Source organism: Drosophila gunungcola (assembly GCF_025200985.1).
Source record: "Drosophila gunungcola strain Sukarami chromosome 2R unlocalized genomic scaffold, Dgunungcola_SK_2 000013F, whole genome shotgun sequence".
Taxonomy (NCBI): Eukaryota; Metazoa; Arthropoda; class Insecta; order Diptera; family Drosophilidae; genus Drosophila; species Drosophila gunungcola.
In genome coordinates this window covers 176131-196820 of record NW_026453171.1, presented here as the reverse complement: position 1 = coordinate 196820, position 20690 = coordinate 176131, and the positions used below count along the sequence as shown (strand labels likewise).

Sequence of the window (20690 nt, the reverse complement as noted above, 5' to 3'; positions counted from 1 at the left end):
TTGCCATTCCTGCTTTCAGTTAGCACAAGCTGACAGCAGATTATTAAATGCCAGACTCAGGCGTGTGCAGTTAGGAAATGAATGTTTTTCTATATAAATAGGACATTGGGTCTTCAGAATTTTTTTAAGCTGCTAAAAATACTTGTAACTATCAGAATTACGAAGTCAGTAAACTAAATTCAAATATTTTCCTGAGAATCAAATCGATTATTGCTGGCTAACTTGGCGAGGGATATTTGCTTGGTTACAATCTTTCAATTGATTGATGCGTATATTTGAATGTCTAAGATTTACCCAATCGTTGGTATTCATGAAAATTAAAAAGGTTTTTATCTGTTTATTACCAATGCGCTTATAATTTCAGGAAATGGTTTTGAAAGTAGTAAAACAAGTAGTATTTTATTGTTGTTGGCAAAACTGTTACTTATTTATTTTTTGAAGCCAGCTACTCTTACTACTTTTGTTGATAAACTTTTTGGGTATATATTCGGTTAGTCTCTCAGCTTTTCATTTTGGTGATGTAAAATACAGTTTTTTATTTTCATTTCCCTTTTTAACAAAATCCAATCTTTAAATGTTTACAGCGAATCCTACAGTTAAATTTCGCAATTTAACAAAGGCTGTCGGACTGGCTGCTCTCGAAGCTTCGACAACCGCAAATCAGATGAGCCACCAATTCAAGGGGAAGCAAAACCAACGTCAGGACAACTACATGACAGCCAACACAAGACACACACATCGCTTGCAAGCCCATTCCTTAAAAATCACACCATTGTTTGTGCGTGTGTGCGAGCGTTTGTTAATGACTATTTGACGCCATGTTTGATTGACGTGCGAACTCCCGCTACTACAGCCTCTTATTGTACACATTTTATTATCCTTGTGTGGGTACTGTGTACACAGTACACCCCTCCGAGTATAGCTCCAGCCCCTTCGCTGTGTTAATGGCCACCAAAGACCGCAATAACCACAAGGCACTTATCAATTTTTGCGCCTTAACAAAATGGCACTCGAGCGTGTATTTGTGTGCACACTTCCGTTTCAATATCAAAGACTTATGTACATGTGCGTGGTTGGTTCTTTGCAATGGCGTCCCTGCATTAATATTCCGTTAAATTGACAGTTACACGATGAACACAATTATGTTGTTGCTTGCGATGATGCTGCTGTCGTGCGCCCTGAATGGTTCCTTGACTTTTGCCCCGAGAAATTATTCAAGACCTAATTTATCTTCATCAACGCAATAAACATTTAAGAAAATCCAACACAAAATTCACTTAGGTGCTTAACTAACTTTACTTAAGCACCACTGAATGAGCAACTTTTCTATTGGCGTTTACGACCAAACCTCTAATGTGCCATTTGAAATCAATAAGAGCAGTGTTCAACCATTTAAGACCAAAGGTACCAATGTAAAGCAAAATTGAAAAGCACATAAGATAATATTTTAAAAGATTTATTGTCACAAATTAGATTAGGATAATTATTAAAGACATGCATAAGACACACTAGAATGTGTTATAAATGTGCTTTAAAAAATTGTTTGAAAGGAATGCACATTAGGAGTTTTCTGATTTTTTCCAAATTCTCATTTTGACAGTAAAGGAAACCACAAATGTTTTTCTTATATTTAGGTCCATGCTAACTTTGGCCTAAGCTAAGACTAATCACTTAAATCCAGCAATCCGTTTTCCTCTGGCGTTGACGACATCTTTGGCAACACTTATTGCCATTTTTAGAGAGCAGCATTTTTCGGGCAATTCCATTTTTTGTCTGTGTGCGGGCAACAGACTTGTAGTGCTTTTCGCAATTTGCTTACATTCAACACAGCCATGTCCAAAATGGCAGCTACAAGCTTTTCCCCTTCTTTACACTATGTGTGTGCTGGATGTTGTTGGATAAACTACGTAGAGTCCTTGAAAAGCATGCAGGCCATAGGAGCGGAATGCCAACGGCTGCAAAAACAACGAGCGCAACAAATATAAAAAATAGAAAGGAAAAGTTAACAGTTGACATAGTTTAGAGTTTCTTGGTCAGACGAAAGCTTCAACGGGGGGAGGTGGTGGTGTTGTGGGTGAAGTGGCCAGAAAGGGGGTTTCTTGTCAAGGAGGGGAGTTGGGTTCAACAGCCACAAGCGTGAGCCGTTGAATGCGGGCGGAATGAATGTCTTAATCAGGGCAAACGGGGAGATTGGTGGCAAACTAAATGAATTTAATTGCCGCAGGATATGAAAGTAATTATTTTGCAGTGCATAGACACAACACTGACATGGCGTAAATGGGTGGGCGTAGGGGGTGGCAGTGGTTGTGGCAGTGGGCGTGGCAGTGGGCGTGGCAGGCTCAGCTAAAAACGCAATGAGGCCAAAGGCGACCGTCCCTCGCTCCCCTCTCGCTCGCACTCGCTTGCATACCGCTTTCTAGCATCGATGCACTTGCACTTAACGACAAACGGGCTTTCAAATCGCCACGCCCACGCCGCCTGTCCCGCCCACTTGCGATGCAACACTGCCAATTGCCCCGCGGTTATTTTGAGTTGTTCTTTAATTTATTCTCTTTTACGCCAGTGCGTTAGTTGTCCTTCGCCAGCACATGACTTTGTGTCAGTATCAGTTTTACACTGGAAGAAACACTTTGCAACTTTTTTTCCCACCTATCTATATATTTATTTATTTTTTTAATTAATAAAATTGTTATTAAAATAACTAAATCAATCAAACAAAATACATTTAAAAAGTTTGTGGGGTTCCCTTTTATTTTAAGAGTATCTAAGTAGTGAAGTTAATTATCTATTGACTTTCAATAGCTGTCTCATAATTATAAAAAATTAATTGATTATTTTTTTGACAGTTCTTCAATGTTTATGATTATCATTATGTTTAGAGGTTTTCAGAGATTGTGGAATATTTTTTTAAAAGCTTTTTCATATTTGACAAACAAAAATTTGATTTATGAATACGATTAAGAGGATCTTTAGAAGGAATTATCCAAACATTTTTAATGCGGTTTCAGCATTAGCAAACAATTGTTCGACATAGCTTTCCCCATTGGAAGCAGGCAAAAATATACGTTATTGGTAGACACAAACTTAAAATTGAAAAGAATATACATTTTTCTCTGTGCAGCTGCAGTACAGAGGCAACAGCAGCTCTACAAAAGGCAACGATGTGTTACACTTTCAATTGTCGCTGTCCCCCAATACTCTTCTGTGTGCGTGTGCGCGTGGGTCCAAACGAGCAAGTGTGCGTGGCAGAGGAAAGTGTAATCCTGCTTGTTTACATGGTGGCTCTGTTGTGCTGCCTAGATCAACGTTTCTTTCTGGCATTGTTAGTGGCAGGACCTTGTAACACTTTTGATCAAACACGCGCAGTCACACGCACGCGGACGAACACACATCCAAAGTCGTAGGCCATCTAACACAAACATGCAACAAATGAGCGATTCTGCCACTCAATTCAAAGTCCAATTATGACGGCACATGGTCCTGCGATTGATGGCTCTCTGAATGATTCGTCTATCTGCGATGAGTTCCGCGTCGGGTGAAAAATGTATTGTGTATGCCATGACACATAGGTTCAACTGACTCAATTAAAACAATTTTTTGTCCAACCAAGTACCTTACCTCTGTTTTTTTCAATGGAAAATTGACTGTAAATATCGAAGAAACTTTTAAGAAGTATTCAATTAAATTAAAATTATTTTCTTCCAACACATAATTTTATAAATATTAATTTACTTTATTTTGTTAGAACATTTCATTTGTCTAAGGGAGGGTTTTTTTTCAGTTTTCCTGTTCATATTGCGGGGATCGCACGTAGACGGGAGCAGGATGGGTCAGTCCATAGTTCCGGATGACCTTGGGATAGGTGGTGGCGTACTCCTGCTTGGGATAGCTGGCTGGCTGATAAGCGGAGTGCTCCTGCTTTCCACTCCTCAGAGTGAAGCCCTCGGGCTGGTAGTACAATCCGTTGTAGGCATCGATCAGACGACTCGCCTCCTCTTCGTCATCGAAAGACCGCTTGCCTCCACCGGGATGGTGGGGCTTAGGGGTAGGTGGTGGTGGTGGGTAGGGGTGGGGGTAGTGCGGGTAGTAAGGTGGGTAGCCATAGTAGGGAGGATAGGGATAGTAGGGAGATGGTGGGTAGTAGCCTGAGCCTGGCTTGGGTCCATTTCCATGACCATGTCCTTGTTCATGTCCATGTCCGTGTCCGTGACCGTGTCCGTGTCCATTTCCATGACCATGTTCGTGATCTGGCTTGGGCGTGGTTGTGGTGTCGGTAGCGTTGACGATCAGGATGCAGTTGACAGTGGTCACATCATCATTGTCATCTTCATCGCTTCCACTGCCATGTCCGCTTCCGTGTCCACTGCCGTGTCCACTGCCGTGTCCGCTGCCGTGTCCACTGCCGTGTTCACTTCCATGACCACTTCCATGACCACTGCCATGACCGCTTCCCGATCCTGAGCTCGATTCGGTATTGGGTTCATACTCAATGCTCACCACACGACCCAGGCGTCTTTCCTCATCCTGATCGTGATCCAGATCATTCGTGGAGATCACGCACAGGGGACGGCCCTTCTTGGGCTGATCCTTGGTACCGGAACTGAAGATGGCTGGAATGAAGTTGCCCACGGCGAAGCCAGAGGCCAAGCCCTTGATGCCGGCAATGGAGCTGCTGAGCAGTCGAGCCTCCGATACCTCCGCCTTGCCCTGGGTGAGCCGGAGGAGCTCGTTGTACTCCTGCCGAGACACCTGGTGCAGACGCACCAGCTGAGGACGACTCGTGGCTGTCACAAGGAGATGATCATTAGCTACTAAACTATCATTAGGACTAAGCCTAGGAAACCTCACCAGCTTGGACGGCCGCTATGCAGAGCACGATCACTGCCAGAACTGGTAAGAACTTCATGGCGATTGCGAATAAGCTCCACTCGCGCTGTTCCCTTGCTTATATATTTCAAAAGTCTTTCTCTGCCGCCAAGTTGATGGCTTGACGAGCCAAAGTTCCCTTTCGGCATTGTCATTTAAATGGATCAATTCAAACTGTTCTTCTACAGTTATGGCTTCGCCCTAATCGACTTCAATCTCCATAAAATACGCGTTGACCCAGTTCTCGCTGAGCACCGCCCTGCCCATTCTCGTTTTATTAATGGCTCTTTGGTCAAAACACGACTCGCTAGACTAGTTTCACTGATTTAATGATAATATTCTTGTTTCTGGCGCAGCTCAATGCAGAGATCTCTCGTCCAGGGCTTTTACCCTTCATGAGACTGGGGATCATCCATAGTTTCCACACAAAAACGTCGAAGATCAACATCGATTGCAGAAATATCTAGGATCTTAGAATAACTGTCATTGCGTTCTAACTTTCCAAACTAACATTAAATAAATACAACCGCTAAATTTATTTAAATAAAATCTTTATTATCAGTAGTTATAGGGCTCGTTAATGGACACAGGTTTGTAGGAGTACAAACGTTTCTTATAGCGATAGTCATCTTCATCTTCGGTTTCGTAGGAGTCCTCATCTTCCTCCTGGTCGTCATCAGCCTCGACCTTCTCAGCTTCCTCAATGGCATTTGCTTGGCCCATCTGGGTCTGATCCCAGTAGGGATATCCGTAAGATCCATAGTACGGCTGAGGATTGTAGGGACCAATGGAAGACTGCGGACCATATGGCTGTTGTGGGTAGGGACCATAGGGCGATTGCCCATATGGATATGGTCCGTAGGGTGGTCGGGGACCATACTGCTGCTGGTTCGGATAAGGCGGGGGGCTGGGATAGGGAGTGTAGGGAAAGCCACCATATGAGGGTGGGGGTGGTGGATATGGAGCTCCATATTGAGGTGGTACTGGTGGGTATCCGCCTGGATATTGACGTGAATCATCGGAGTCGTCGTCCAAAAGAGCAGCCTTGGGGTAGGTGCTCTTGTTAACCTTCTTCTTCCTTAAAGGAGCAGGTGTGTCTTCTTCAACTGACTCTTCCTTCTCCATTACCTCTTCAGGCTGAATCTGCACAGCGGATTCGGCCAAGGGTTCAGGAACCTGAGGTTTGTTCCAGTACTGGGCGTAGTTCGGGTGAGGATCCTGGCTGGGCAGCTCGAAGTCACTGTCTTTCTTTAGCACCACTATGCAGTGGATGGCGGATTCTTCGTCGTCGGCTTCGATGCCTTTTCCCGAGCTGCGAGCGGAGGTCACCTCCTCATCCCGGCCCTCACCTTCTCGAGATTTGATCACACACAGGGGCTGACTGTCAAAGTCAAAGTCCTTCTCGGCCTCTTCGGTCCTGCTGAGAGTGGTCAGGCCCACGATCCGCAAAAGAGAGTTCCAGCCGGAACTCAAGGACTCGCTGACGGTGGCAAAACCTCCGTTGATCAACCTGGCTTCTGATATAACATTATTGCCCTTGGTCAGCTTCAGAACGCGCTCATACTGCTCCTCATTGATTTCATACACTCGCACCAGTTTCTCTTGATTGGGCGACGTAGGAGGTGCTGTTGGGAATAGTATTTAGCATAAGTTCCTAAGATGACCGAACAAAAACACACACCTGTCTCTAGGCTGGCGAAAAGCGCCAGAAAAAACAGCAGGGCCAGTGACAGCTGCAACATGTTCTTAGACCTGGACAACAACGGACTAAATTGAGTCCACCCGGCTCAAGTTTTATTTATACTTTTCGCTAGAATTGATGGCAAGGCGAATAAAATCAAACGGTGAAAAAGACCCACCAAATTTGGAGATGAACTGCAATTAAATAAATATTGGACGACGCCCATCACATCAGCATCATCATATTCGACATCATCGCACCAGTGAATCAATTTGAATAAAATTAGCCAACTTTTTACGGGTTCCCAGACATCACTAAGTAGAGTCAATGAACGCATTACTGGCATTCCTTGTCTAGCTATGTCGAACTGGTTTATCAACCTGAATGTGTGATTTTTGTGAGGGTGCATGTGAACTAAATATAAAATAAATATAATTCATTCTTATCTCACCATTTTATTTTTTTCATAGCCACTAAAAACAGGCTGCCAGATGTGGTGGCTGTAAGCTGTAGTAAGAAATATTTATATAAGAAAATGTATTATTTTATAATTACATTTTGGTTTATCCGGAAGCAAAACTTTAGATAAATATTATACTCTACCCAGCCCAAAAATAACTTTAATGCGGCTTCATAAATTTTCTAAATAATAATTTTATTGAATCAATTTGGTTTCATTTCACAAAACTCTCGCCTGCTGTGTCCCTGTGGTTGTTGCCGCTGTTCAACAATTCTATCTGTATATGCATATGTAGGGTACCTATCGATACGCACACATAAAAATGATTTGAGAGTACCTGGTTTATATGTGAATATATTTGTAGCTGCAATGCTGTGACATACCCTTGTTCATATTGTAGTAGCTGGGGTTTCGTTATTGTTTTTTGATCGGGGACCGACTTTAATACTTGACACTCAATTCGAATCCGACGCTTTTAGGTGTTTCTGTACGGATTTAGCTTGTTCCGATTAATGTAATGTCCATTCACTCTATTTACAAGATGCGTGCTCTGGGACAGACCGTATTAAATTTATCTAGGTTTTTACTATTATTTAAAGTGTGTAATGTGTCACGTTGTTAAGTTAATTTAGTTCTGCATGTGAGCTATGCCAATTTTGCCTCAGCGTGCGGCTTAACAACTAGGGTGATTCGCAACTATCGAATCGGTTTTATCTGTTTATGTCATTTAAGATAATTAAAATTACAATTTCGACTACTAATGAATTTATTTACAGTGCCTGCACACACTCGCATTGCATTCGTATCAATTTTATCGATAAGCACAATTATAAATTGCATTTATTTTCAATTTTCCCCTCTTTTGTTGGTTTTTTGTTTCTAGCCCAAACTAATTATATACAATAAAACGAACTTCGCCCACAATTGGGTCAGACATAAACAAGGTTTTTCCATAACTTTCGAGTGCTGGCGGATGAAATCAAGTATCGACTGCTGCAGTTTATCCGCTTATTGGCTAAACATTCATTTATAATCGTTCTTAATCATAGCTAATTCCTAGAACTGATAAATGTGGAAAGCCAAAAGAGCTCTACTCCAACACAAAATCTTCTTTTGTTCTGAATCGGCAAGTTTATAAATAGTTCGAAGTACTCTTGAATAAAATTCTATCGAATGGCAATTATATACAGCAAATATGAATCCAACAACTTGATTCAATGGGCTACTGGAGTGCGAGTTCGTTGGCAGTAAGAGATATTGCGTAGAGTTAGGGTATTGTGATTCCGAAGAACTGGGTTTCTTGCCGTGAATCGGGCTGTAAGGGGGTTTTATAGCTAGTAAGTCTTATTTTATAATGAAAGGGTGTGGAAGGTTTCGCTGTGGGTGTGCAATCGATGATCTGTAGCAAAAGAGAGAAATTCAGTGGCTGAATATCTCTTATCTCGGGTATTGTTTACGGCCATCGATTGTCTCTGTAGGTTTTCAATGAATTATTTTTTAACCAATATAAAGTAATTTTTAGGCAGTCCAAAAGTTAGTAAAAGAATAAAACAGGCGATACTCAACGAAACTGTAAGTGAATCGATTATTTCAAACTGTAAGTGAATCGATTATTTCAGAACAAAGTTTGATAAATACTCAAAACAAATATTTAATATATACCTCTTGATTGGAAACAAATTTGAAAGAATTGCACAAAACAAAACTATATACTTTTTAAAACATTAAGCTACATTAGGATTCTCCACGAAAATGCATAGGTTTTTTTTGAGACTTGCTATTAGTTTTCAAGGGCTTAGCATCCTCTCTTAACACTGTTAAATACTTGTTCGCTTATCAGATAATATGTTTGTTTTCCACTAAGTGCATTAATCTTAGAAGTAAGTAAATACTTATGGTTGAACCCCCCATGCGATACATAGAAAACTTAAATCACCTTGAATATGTGTGTGTATGAGTGTCTTGTGTGTGTGACGGTGTGTGTTTTGCCTTTTTAGTGTTTCTCTGCGTGTTGATTATTCCTTCATCTCAAACACCGAGTTGCCGCTAGGCGTTCTTTCAACATGTTGCACGTTGCTGATGTGGATGTTGCTGCTGTTGCTGTGGCTGTTGCTGCTGCTGCTGCTGCTGATGCAATTCCTCCTGTTTCGCTGGTCGTTAGCGTTGCTCGCCTCGGGGGCCGCAGTGCCGCCGATTTTACCGACGGTGCCGCAACATGAATATATCCACACCCTGCCTCATAAAAGTGCTGCAGGCAGCAGGACACAATGCTCAGCAGCATGCAGCAGATGCCGCAGTAGAAGCTGTTGCTGTTGCTGCTCGAATTGTGTTGCATGGCCGCCGGGTGTTCGCCTGTCAAAAAGCGAAAACAAACAAGTCAATTAGGGATGACAGGCCTTTCGATGCATCATCTGTAGTAGCGATATTTAGCGATAGTTAAGATTGACCTATGACCTATATTGCTCTATTTGATTTGTTATTTCATTTAAGAAAGGGTGATGAAAACAAAATTATTTGTAAACGGTTACATTATTACAAAGGTAAATTTTTATTTAAATTTCTTTAGATTCTAATAATATGACGTACAAACCGGTCACCAAAGATTTTTAAATATAAATATTTATATATTCCGTTGCAGAGCGTATTTTAATATTTAATCACATAGCTCTCATAGGAACTTTGACAAAATTTATAACTTGACCTTTTTTATTATTTTAATTATAACTCAGAAAACGTTATCAGAGAACTCAGAGAAAAATCGGCTTGCTGAACCTTGCTTCCTTTTTGTTAATTAATGCACTCAATGATTATAATGTTTTGCAGGTATATGGAGTAAAGGCGTTCAAACAGCCCCATATTGAGCATTCCTCATCTCCATGTTACCACACAGGTATTGAACAGAAATATGAGCAATTGAACGCGAAAGCTCTGTTAGTTCGTTGGATAATTCGTTGGCAGTCGAGTGGGGCTCAAAGCAGCTACCTGCTCCCACTGATTACCTTTGAGCTGGCTTTTCTTCGACAGATAAGTTCGCTTTCAGCTTGCATGCATGCATTTCCTGTTTGTGCCAAAGAAAAACATCGGCAGCTGAAGTTGTTGTAGTTCTCGATGAGCTTTTGAGCTCACAAGCTGCTGCCATAAATCTGACAAGCTCCTCAAGCCCCCGACTTTTTAGCCATTCACACACACACACATGAACCGTGTTATTGGCCTGCAGCACAGTTTCCAACTGCAGCGGCAACTAGAAATAATTTCCGTGCTGCTGCACAAATATAAACATGCGGGGGCAGCGAAAAAGGTCGGGAAAAAAAGGCGAGCAGCAATTTCTCGCCGAGTCTGCTGCAATGCAATTACTACACGGCCACTCCCCGTTTTGCACTTGGCATTACAAATTGCGAATGTGCCGCTGCTAACAGCCAACTTCCACTTCCCGTCATAAACATGCAAAACTCTCTGACAGCACGAGCACCAGAAATTGCAGCGCAGGTAAGCCCGCCGCCGTAGTCCTTACTTACCGATAATTACGTGCACATAGACGCTCGAGGTTTTTGCCACCGTCGGCACACAGGTGTAGTTGCCAGTATCGCCGGGCATGGCGCGCTTGATTTTTAATCTGTGCCGGCGAACCGGAGTGCCGGGGTACCGGGAAGGGAAAGAAAGCATAGAGAAAGTGAATGGCAGTGGAGAAATGCATGGGAACAAAGGAAAAGGGAAAAATGCCACGGAATGCCGGGCAAAAACATCAAGAAAAAATGCAAAACTTTTGATACTTTATGCGATAGCATAATGTGTACCGAGTTCCTTCTACCACTGACTCTAATTCGAAGTTACTTTACACTAGGACCAAATATTTGATTAAATTTATATTAAATTTTATATTTACATAATTTCAATTGACCTTATAAGATAGTTAAAAAAAACTTGTAATACTATTTTTGTGATATATGCGGTTTTTTTAAATTGTTCTTTTAAGCAACACAAAGATAATATTTTCTTAACTTTTTGGGGGTTCTCAGCATTTAAACTAATTATTGACCTAAAAAATGTTTTTTTTTTTTTGTAAAAGTTTATACTTTGTTTTAAATTTCTTTACATTTCTGTTAACCTATATCCCTGCTTTTATTTCAGTGGTTTTCCTTTGGTTTTTTTTTTAAAGAGAGCTTACTAATCCCTGGTAAAAGCCACTCTCTTTTCATCTCTGTCAGCGGCACCTGCATTTTATGGTCGTCTGGGTCGTTAGTTAACAGCACAAATGGGCAATGATCACGTGGCGGCACCAGAAGCTAAGCAACTAACTACTGCAGCCCCAGACTCTGAATCCGAATCCGGCTGTGACTAAGCTCTGACTTTGAGTAAGGCAAATTAAAAGTCACACACGGCTAGCTCGAGCACACACTGAAGTGATGGAATGGAAAAAAGTAGCTTCAGAACCGGATGATACTCTACTTAAACGAGCAATGCTTAATTTGGCCAAAAGCGTGCCATTAATGTGAGAAAAAAATGAATATGCCTTTAAGGAAATTTATCATGGTATTTATAACTACAATGCAATTACAAAAATGGTATTTATAACTACAATGCAATTACAAAAACTTAAGAGCTATAAATGGTATTGAAAGGGTTTTCCGGCTATTTCTCCTTTTTGACTATTTATTTATCTTTTGGTCGAGACAGTGCGCAATTCTACGGTTTTGTAGATTTAATTTTGAGACTGCAACAACCGGGTAGTACTGTTAAAAACGGTCACAACAAATTTGTACATTATTCAAATGTTTTAACTGACCACAAAAGTGCTATATGTTATCCTTTTTTCCTTTTAATAGCTAGGAAAGTACTTTAAAATTGAAGCAATTAGTTGTTGTTGACGACTACTTCGGCTAGTTCTATAGACAGAGCCTGTCCCCTGACTAACCCACCCCTCAAAACTGTTCAGATCTAGACTGCTGGAGGGTCCTCTAGCCGCCACTCGTCCTTCGCTTTGGCCTTAAAATGTCATTCAAAGTAGGGGCCCGTGTTTCCCTCAGCCGGCTGGTAAGGACATGGCTGGAAAAGTGCAGGCTGCGAGCCTTTAAAATCCCCACCCGAATGCTATGTACCTGGCCTTAATTAAGTGAGGCGGTATTTTAATGCGAAATAACTGAAATGCTCGGCACACATTTGCACGTTTGCCAGGCGGAATGGCATGGCGCAATGATGGGTGAGTCGTTACATACCTCGAAGTCAGCCCGTCAGTCCAATCATCCTCGACGCGGATCCGGGCCATGGAACTGTCGATTTCGTTCTCACTCTTGCCATCGAGCATTTCGCTGCCTGGAATGTGAAGAGTAGCAAATTGAATTGCGTAAATGAGGTGCGGAAAATGGAACAAGGTGCATGCTGAAGTTCATTACGCATACGCACCTTTGTACCAGAATATGTTGCCCAGCTCGTGGGGTCCCTGCATAATTTTACAGGTTAGGTTGATGTCGCTGCCGGTTTTCACCATCAGATCGCTGGGCCCGAAGATTTCCGCTTTGAGTTCTGCAAAAAAAATAAAGAGGAGCGGGCGAACAAAAAGTCACTTTAGTTGCTAGCACACAAAGCCAAGTCTTTTCCTCTCTTCGTAACAATGATAATAATAATAATGTTAATGATAACGTCCAAGTGCACGTTTGTCTCTACAGTGTAAGAGTGTGGGGACGGAGGACTGAGAACTGAGGCTGGGCTCTACTTTATTACACAGACGCGTGTCTCTATTATGCTGGCGATAAGCTTTTGTTATGCCATATAAAAGGCAGTCGGGCACCGGGTGACTCATACGCCCCGTGGTACCTGCAGCTTGCTGTTGTTCTCTGTCCTGCTCTCAGCGGAATTGTTGGCAAAAAAAGGAAAAAAAAAGACAGAAAAAGACAAAGCCCTGGCCCGGCAGATTGGAGAGAATTTTCTGCTTTCCATTTGGGGCACAAAATCAAAATGTCAACATTGAAGTGCCTTTTGTTGTTACAGCGTCAATGATTTCAATTGAGAAAAATCATCGTGGGCAGCCACGAAATGCGATTTGTACATAGAGCTTATGATGGCTGACAGTTGCTTTAATGGAAAACGTCCCAATCGGCTTTCCCTCAAACCCATTTTCCCCAAAGTGAGCGGTAAATGCGACAGCGGAGGACGGGAATCTAGCAGCAACTCATCCGCTTTGCTCCACTTTCACTCTCATAAACTGCTGCAAAGAAAAACTTTTAAGGCCCTAAACAAGCGCCAAAGCCCGTGGAATAAATTGCAGCCAAAGTGCGGATTGCAACTGGAACATCTGTGTATCGGGATCTGGCACACACATTCCCGCACGGATGTGGCCATGTTTTTGCTACGGCTTGGCTGCCATTCAATCGTGTGGCAAAAAACCGAATGAAACGAAATTTGAATGCTCCAGAAACGGCTGATGACTTTTCCATAACTTCCTCTTCCTCTCCGAAGCTTTAATTCTTCGGTCTTTAAATCAGGTGTGAGGGCTGCGTCCCAAAAATGTTAATCTAAATGAAATGCCAAGTGGAAAAAGTAATATACATCGCCGAAACAAAGGAGAAGAGTAAAAAAACTGGAACAGAACGAATGGGCCGGAGCAACCCCAAATGGAATTCGAACATGCTGGGCGATTATCTGGCTGTTTTATAGACCCGCACACATATATCTGGGGGCCGAGTTCCGAGAAAAGCGCTGAATGTGGCACGTTGTTGTCGCTGATGGCCGTTGTTGTACCTGGCAAAACAATTGTGGCAGCGAAAGCTAACCGTCTATGACTTCTGCGAACCCCAGTGCAGGAGGCCGTGTGTGCGAAAATTATTGCCATCCAACCTCATACACACATGCAGCTGACAACGCGCCTGTGGTTCCCACGAATTGGGGTTTTCCAAGGAGTTTGGAGCTGGGGGTTGGCCAAGTGAGCCCGGATGAGGTGGCTTCTTTGTCACCCCCTCCACTTGGCAGGCAAAATAAATGGGAACCGTTTCGAGAGGTTCTCTCCCGGAAAATTGCTTATTTAACTATAATTAGATTAAGTGGGGAAGGCAATTGGCAAGCTGCATTGTGTATGAGGGAATGGGGCCAAGTCAACCCACAGCTATTTGAAGTTTTCATTAGACCTGGCCGCAGTTGACCCAGGCCGAAAAGTTGCAAAGTCTACTCCTGGCCACATGCCAAAGTCGAAACGCCCCCGTTGTCCTCGCAAACAAAGTCCTTGCCGAGTCTTGTTTACACACAGCCAGCTCAGAGGCTCAGACTGTGGAGAATTTTTGTGCAGCCGCAGCAGAAAGTGCAGAGCGAAGGATCAAGTCTGGTGGAGGATGGTGGATGGGGGATATGGGGAAGGGAAATGCATTTCCATTTTTCTTGATTTCGCGCATAAAATGCGCATAAGCCTATATGGCCATAAACATTTGGAGCGATGAACTTTGCAGAGGGCCGGGCACAAAACATGGCATACTTTTTGGGGCCAGTGCAGCACAGACTGTGGCTGGCTCCTTGCTCGTTGCGGAGCCGGGCTGTAAAAATTTATTACCCTCGCCTGTGTTGATGCATGTTTGCACACATGTAACAACATCTCGGTATTTATTGCCCGAAAAACAATATCAAACTGGGCCATGCCGAAGCGGGCATATTCTTTAAACTCCGGACCTCTTTAAATGCTGGCGCCGACAATTAATCGGACGTGGACGTGCAATTGCTCGGAATTAATTGTCAAATCAAATAAGCAAATTCAATTTGTAAAAGTCAGCCGCACTGCCAGCACAATTGATGAAGTATTCGCCCCTGCTCCATTCCATTTGCCTGTCAGGATCCTCGGATCCTAGGCCCGGCAATCCTCATCCCAACAATGGCTAAATGAAAATGCCAAAACATCATCATTGCCCGAGTCCCGTTTCGGCCTTTTCAGTAGACGCCATTGTTGTGATTATTATTATTATTAATAATTCGACATTGCTGCAGAGACATTAATCATTTCCTCCTCCGCTCCTCCATCCTCTACTTCACGGCAATATCTTAGTAATTTATCATTGGGGCATTTTTTGGGCTAGGCATTCGCCGTAGAATGTAATTTGAGCAGCAAATGAACGAAATGGGAAGTAAAACATTTGATTGCCCGGCAAATTGTGGGGCCCAGCTTAGCCGAGCTCGTCCTCGTCCTTGCAACTTATTTATAAAAATTCATTATCCCTTCGCACATTCGCTCCCACAAATGGCTGGATGTTCTCTATCTCTATCTCCATCTCACCTGGGCGTTTTTAACAGACTCTGCTGGATATTGTATATATTAACCAAAGGAAAACTTTACCTCACGTACAATTTGCATGCGAACTGGGTCAGACAGAAACAACTGCACCAACAAATGGCTGTTGGCAAGACAATGAGTATCGCTTAACTTTTAAGCTGGCTCAAGTGTTCGCTTCTTGGGCATTCAATGTGCATCCATAATTGCCAACATTTTCTTGGTTTTCGTCAATTAACCTCTGCAAACAATTGCCGTCTTGGGTGGCAAAGAAAGTGGCGAACTTCGCCAACTGCTTTCGAGTATTGAGGGAAACTCTGGTTCAAACAAATTTCTTTGTTTTTGGCAAGGCCACGTTAATGGATTTCTGTGGCACACCATTATTTTTCCATTCATGCTGCCAAAGAAAACTCCCCGAGCTGAAACTAATTTAGTGCTGCTCGAGGGAAGTGAAGAGGCACTTCTCAAGAAAGTGTCCCAGTAGAAGTTATTATCGGTTAAGTCGTTTAAAGCTACAGTTTTAGAAGTTGGCAAATTTTCATGGCAATTATATATGAAGCTAAGAGTAATTAAAATTAAACACTGTGAAAGAGAGGATTTTGTGAGGGCGGTAAACGAGAATCGGATAATGGCATTAATTAAGTTTAACTTAACTTATTTAAAGTTCACATATATATATATATATATTACTGTTTGTTTCTCCTAGTAAATTTAGGTTAATGGTAATCTATGGTTCACATTTCATTTTTCGACGCTTCCAGCTGTGTATTTTAAACGAGAATTTGAACGTAAGTCCTTCAAAGGGACGAAGACCTGCAGCCCGAAGCTATTTATTGCTCCTGGCTTGCTTATGCAGTAGATTATTATTTGCGCTTGATTGCATGCAATTTGCTGGCTGCTAATGTCAACAACATCTCCCATCTAAAGTGTTGGTTTATGGAGCCCAAAATGAGCCATCTACTTGGCATCGCCATCTTGTCAGCTACGCACTCAAATTGCCTTTCATTCCGGCTCCCCGATCTTTTGGACGACTGCAGCTCTTCCGCTGGCTGTGCAATTTGTTTTCCACTCCACCTTTTCCTCGCTTTTCACTAAGCAAGGTAGCGCTTACGCTTGATTACATTCGCGCTGGTAAACAAATTTTTCCAGAACCATCAACAACACCTTTCTTATTATACCCTTAATGTGGGGTAAGCGAAATTTTCTGGAGCTTTTGTAGTGCGGTAAAGTATACTTCTCTTCTTATATATAGGAAACATTTCCTGGAGCAGTTTCATTTGCTCATTTTCGTTTTTTCACAACAACTTTTTTATAAGTAGTTTGATAAAGCTTACAAATCAAAGCGGTCATGAAGAGTATTTTACCCGTAACTATACTATTTGAAAAAATGCAGCTCAATGTACAAGATGGTGTAAAGGACCTTTTGAAAACATTTTTTATAAGCTATTAAATTTTGATATTCTTTAAAAACATCTTACTAAGAATGCTTTGTATAATTTGAACTACGTAGTTAAAAAATAAGAGTGATTAATTTTGAAAGTTTAAAGTTTTTGCACAAGTCTTCATTTTTAGAAAGAACCTTAGCAATCCCTGCGAGTGTATATCAAAGTCGGCTTTCTGCAGTTAACTGGCTTTCTCGATTTATTTTTGTTCGCCCCAGCACATAGCCTGCTCCTCGTCCTTGGCTGTCAGTTGGGTCCTGTTCTCTTGTTGTCGCTCAGTTTGAGTGGGACAGGGACACATAATTTAATTTACAATTTGCTCGCTTTATCAGCGTGTTTGGTAATTTGCCTTAAATTCAAAATTAAATCGAGTCGGGGCGACAACTCGGAGTCGTCTGAAGTTATCTATGTGCATATAAACATGCTTCCACTGCTGACACCTAGTTGGCAGTACCTTCCTCCATTTTTTGAGTCGATTCGAGTCGAGTACATAAAGTTGGTAATTTAAGCAATTGGAGCGGCTGCTGCAGCATTAAAATGTCAAAAATATTGCGGCCAAGGCGGAAGGCAGTGGGTGGTGGGCGGTGAGCGGACAAGGCGCAAAAGCGGAAGAGGCGGCCCAGACTGGAGGCGATTTATGTTTATGATGCTCTGGTCAACTTGGCGCTGTTTTGTTTATCACTCGCCGCGCTCTTCGCTTTCATCTCACTGCCCGTTTTTTGTCTGGCTGCCTGGCGTGTAATAGAATTTTCACTGGCTTGGAAACAAAACAGCAGCAGTGGAAGAAAAAACACAAATTTATGGAATTTTTAGTGCACATTTTTTTATTTGCATAAGCGCATAAAAATTCTGGCATAACAACAAACTTGTTTGCAACGACAATGACGGCATATCCAGCACAGTGGAGCTGCTAAAATGAGAAGCAAATAAAAGCGTAGGAATGTTTACTTTTTATAAACTTGACATATTTGACAATTTTTTTATTGATTGAAATTATTTTTAATACACATTTATTTGACACGTTTTAGGGCACACTTTATTTGCCAATAAAAAACCATAAGCTTTAATGTTGGCCAAGCCTAATGGCATTTTAAAGTGCAACTGTATGATTATAGTGGTTTTTCCACCACTGTCTACACTGACCTGCTGTTTGCTGTTTCCGCGTGAGTGGCATGTCGAATATTTTATATGCACATTTCTTTTTGGGCATTCAAATGAGTTTCAGCCAGCCCGGGAGTTTCAGCCGCCCACTAATGTGGGCGTGGCCGGGCTATATGCAGCCGCTCCGCAGTCATTTGCATTTCCGCAAATGTAATATTTATGACTCTATGAGTCTATGTGAGTGTTTGAGGCTGACTTGTCAGCCTGTCAAGTTACTGGATCCCAGCTCTGGCATGCGTGTAAACTCATATTCAAAGCTCTCGGTTATATTCCAGGGCGCACTAAAAGATTCATAACCGAGTCGGGGGCTGACCAAAGCATTTTATACTGGCCCCAAAGTCGTTTGTCCGTGTGGCTAAAACAACATCGCACCCACTGGGCAGACATGTTGTGGGGAAATCAGAGATCAAATAAGCTCATTGAGGGCACTCTTCCGCACCAGAAGCTTTTAGCCAAATGCATTTTGCTAATATCAAATGCGATAAAAATGCACCGAACAGGAACGAAACCGAAAATCCACAAGCAAGCGGGTGAGTGTGGTGTGTGCTCCCAAGGATAAAGTCTTTCAGGGCACAAGGCTCAGGACTCAATACTCAGGACTAAGGACTCAGCCATCCATCCAGGCTCAGCTGCTGAAGTGTGACAAGGGTCCTGACCCTGCCGAACCAAGTGCAAACTAATTACCCGGCCAATTGCCAAGACAAAGAGGTGAGCACTCGCTCACGTTTAACCCCCAACTTGTGCTGCTCAGCAAGCCAATTTGCACATAATCGAATTGAAAATTTTATAATCACGAGCAGCAGAAGAAGGCAGCTCGACGGGTGGTCGAAATGGCTGCCAACTGGGCTCACATGTTCCCGGGCAGAGGAGATTGAGAAAATAACATGCATATTGTATGGCTTGCTTAAGCTCTAAAAACCTGCATAGCTTGCTCAAAACTGCCGGCAAGCTTCAAGAGCTTAGCCCATAAAAGTAATCACTTCAGTGGTTTGTGACCAATTTCGAGCCAGACTCCTGTTCCACCTCCTTCCATTTCGATTGGCCTACTTTGCAGTGCCGGCTAATGGTCGAACTTTTGATTATAAGCCCCAGTCTCGAAAATGAGTCAGCGATTATGGTTATGTTATGTTCCTAGCTGTTGCGTTTATCTTAGCTAAGCCAAATTTAAAGGAATAAATAAAACTAGTAACTATCGCGCACCCGTTGTTTTCTATTAAGCCTCAGTCAACTCGAAGTCCCTTTGAATCGAGACCCTAAATTTACATAAATCATTTATTTCATAATTCATTTTAAACTCATTTATTTTTAATTTGAATTTGCCCCTGTTTTTAATAAGGTTAGATTTCGTTGTATTTAATTTGTTTATATGTTACAGCTCAAAGCTTGTTAAGAAAAAACAAACTTCTTAAAACTTTTATTAGTTACTGTTTACTTGATACCTTTTGAGCGTAGATTACATAGTTCTTTTTTTTTTAAATTGTGTGCTGGCAAACTGTAGGTCAGCTGTTTTTATAGTTATAACACAGCAAATATTAGTTTTTTAACACAAAACAAAGAACTTTAATTTCGTTGGTGTGCCTTAACAAACTCATCAGATCCAGTAATCTTTACAGTAGTTTAAGCGTTCTAATAAAGCTTATTTGTTCTAAGCTTCATAATGTGTTATAAATTTAGAACAATAAATCTGTTCCTTTAAATTTGGTTTAACGATCAACAAAAAATAAGTTGTTTACTGTGTAAAACAGAATGTTAGTTAGAAGGAAGTGGCCATAACTCACCGACTACGTTGAAAGTGTACGACAGTGACATCTTGGGCTCCGTGTTGATTTGGCACTCGTAGACGCCGGAGTCACGTGGCTGTGGATACTTGATTTGCAGGGTCCAATTGGCGGAGCCATCGGGTCGCAGAACCTGCGGCGAAAGGGCGAAAAACTTTCAGTCTCCACCCGGAGTCGGACAGCGGAGGGGAGGAAGGGGGGTTGACACTCACCTGGAAACGCTGATCGGATGTGTAGGTGGTGCCGCCGGCTGTGAGGATATGCAGATCACGTTTGCGTATCCAGGAGACCTACAACGAAAAAAAGGGATCGGAATGAAGTGCTTTTCGCAGTTGGACCGCTTGCCACTTGGCAAAGTTTCGGGAGCATTACAAATTCTGCACTTAAAACTTTTTTTTTTCGAAAGTGAGTTAAACGTGTTTTGTCTGCTGACACCACTCCCCGGAGTTGGGATGAGGTGGCAAAATGAAAAACAAAGCGCAAAGTTTACTTTCCTTGTATTTTTTTTTTCGTGTTACGTCTTTGGTTAATCTTTAGCATTTTGCTTTTTGTTGCTGGCATTTAATCAGCAGACAAACAAAACGTAGTCGAGCTGGGGAATACAACCAAAAAGTTGTCGAGCCTAAGCAGAGTACATCTCAGCGTGAAAAGGACAAAGTTGCGTATACGCCACGTTGCTAGGAAATGAACGATGCCCATACAAATGGCCCTTGACAATTGCAAACTCTTAAAGCCAGACAGGTCGTAAGGTCAGTCTGTCAGTGGGTCGGGGGCGGTTCAATTTTATCAAAGCTGCTTGCTCAGCGCGATTTCCAATTGTTTCAAATAGCCTTCAATCCTTTTTTGAACCCAGCGAAAACGAAAAGGAAAAGAAAAACGGCAAGCAATGAGACAGCTTTGACGCCATTTTCAGCCTTTATTTGGGAGCATTTTTATTATTGCTTGAATTACATTTTCATTTGATTGCCTAGCGCCCTTGCCTTCGCATTGGCCTTCGTCCTTGGCTGGAAAATCATCTGGGGAAAGCCATTAACCATGATTTTGTGTGTCCCACTGCCCG

The 20690-nt window shown here is 42.2% G+C and overlaps 3 protein-coding genes across 4 annotated transcripts in view; all 3 read right to left on the bottom strand.

Moving 5' to 3' along the window:
- Positions 1-3777: 3777 nt before the first annotated feature.
- On the bottom strand, positions 3778-5040 carry LOC128256048 (SKI family transcriptional corepressor 2). The gene is made up of 2 exons (XM_052986098.1): positions 4849-5040; positions 3778-4784 (listed from the first exon to the last, which is right to left on the bottom strand). The coding sequence occupies exons 1-2, from the start codon at positions 4904-4906 to the stop codon at positions 3778-3780; spliced, it is 1065 nt and encodes a 354-aa protein (XP_052842058.1). The 5' UTR covers positions 4907-5040.
- Positions 5041-5424: 384 nt separating this feature from the next.
- On the bottom strand, positions 5425-7176 carry LOC128256212 (actin-binding protein WASF2). The gene is made up of 4 exons (XM_052986443.1): positions 7103-7176; positions 6999-7047; positions 6548-6927; positions 5425-6491 (listed from the first exon to the last, which is right to left on the bottom strand). Exons 3-4 carry the CDS (start codon positions 6606-6608, stop codon positions 5425-5427), a joined length of 1128 nt encoding a protein of 375 aa, XP_052842403.1. The 5' UTR covers positions 6609-6927; positions 6999-7047; positions 7103-7176.
- Positions 7177-7181: 5 nt separating this feature from the next.
- The window catches only part of LOC128256047 (zwei Ig domain protein zig-8), a 52521-nt gene continuing 39012 nt past the window's right edge, over positions 7182-20690 (bottom strand). Inside the window, exons 3-8 of one of the 2 annotated variants that reach the window (XM_052986095.1) lie at positions 19843-19920; positions 19631-19763; positions 12408-12527; positions 12221-12317; positions 10523-10620; positions 7182-9359 (exon numbers count right to left, since the gene is read on the bottom strand). In XM_052986095.1, the coding sequence (XP_052842055.1) occupies positions 9031-9359; positions 10523-10620; positions 12221-12317; positions 12408-12527; positions 19631-19763; positions 19843-19920 (855 nt within the window). In that variant the 3' untranslated portion in view covers positions 7182-9030. The remainder of the gene's footprint in view (positions 9360-10522; positions 10621-12220; positions 12318-12407; positions 12528-19630; positions 19764-19842; positions 19921-20690) is intronic. The other variant, XM_052986097.1, reaches the window with a different exon arrangement.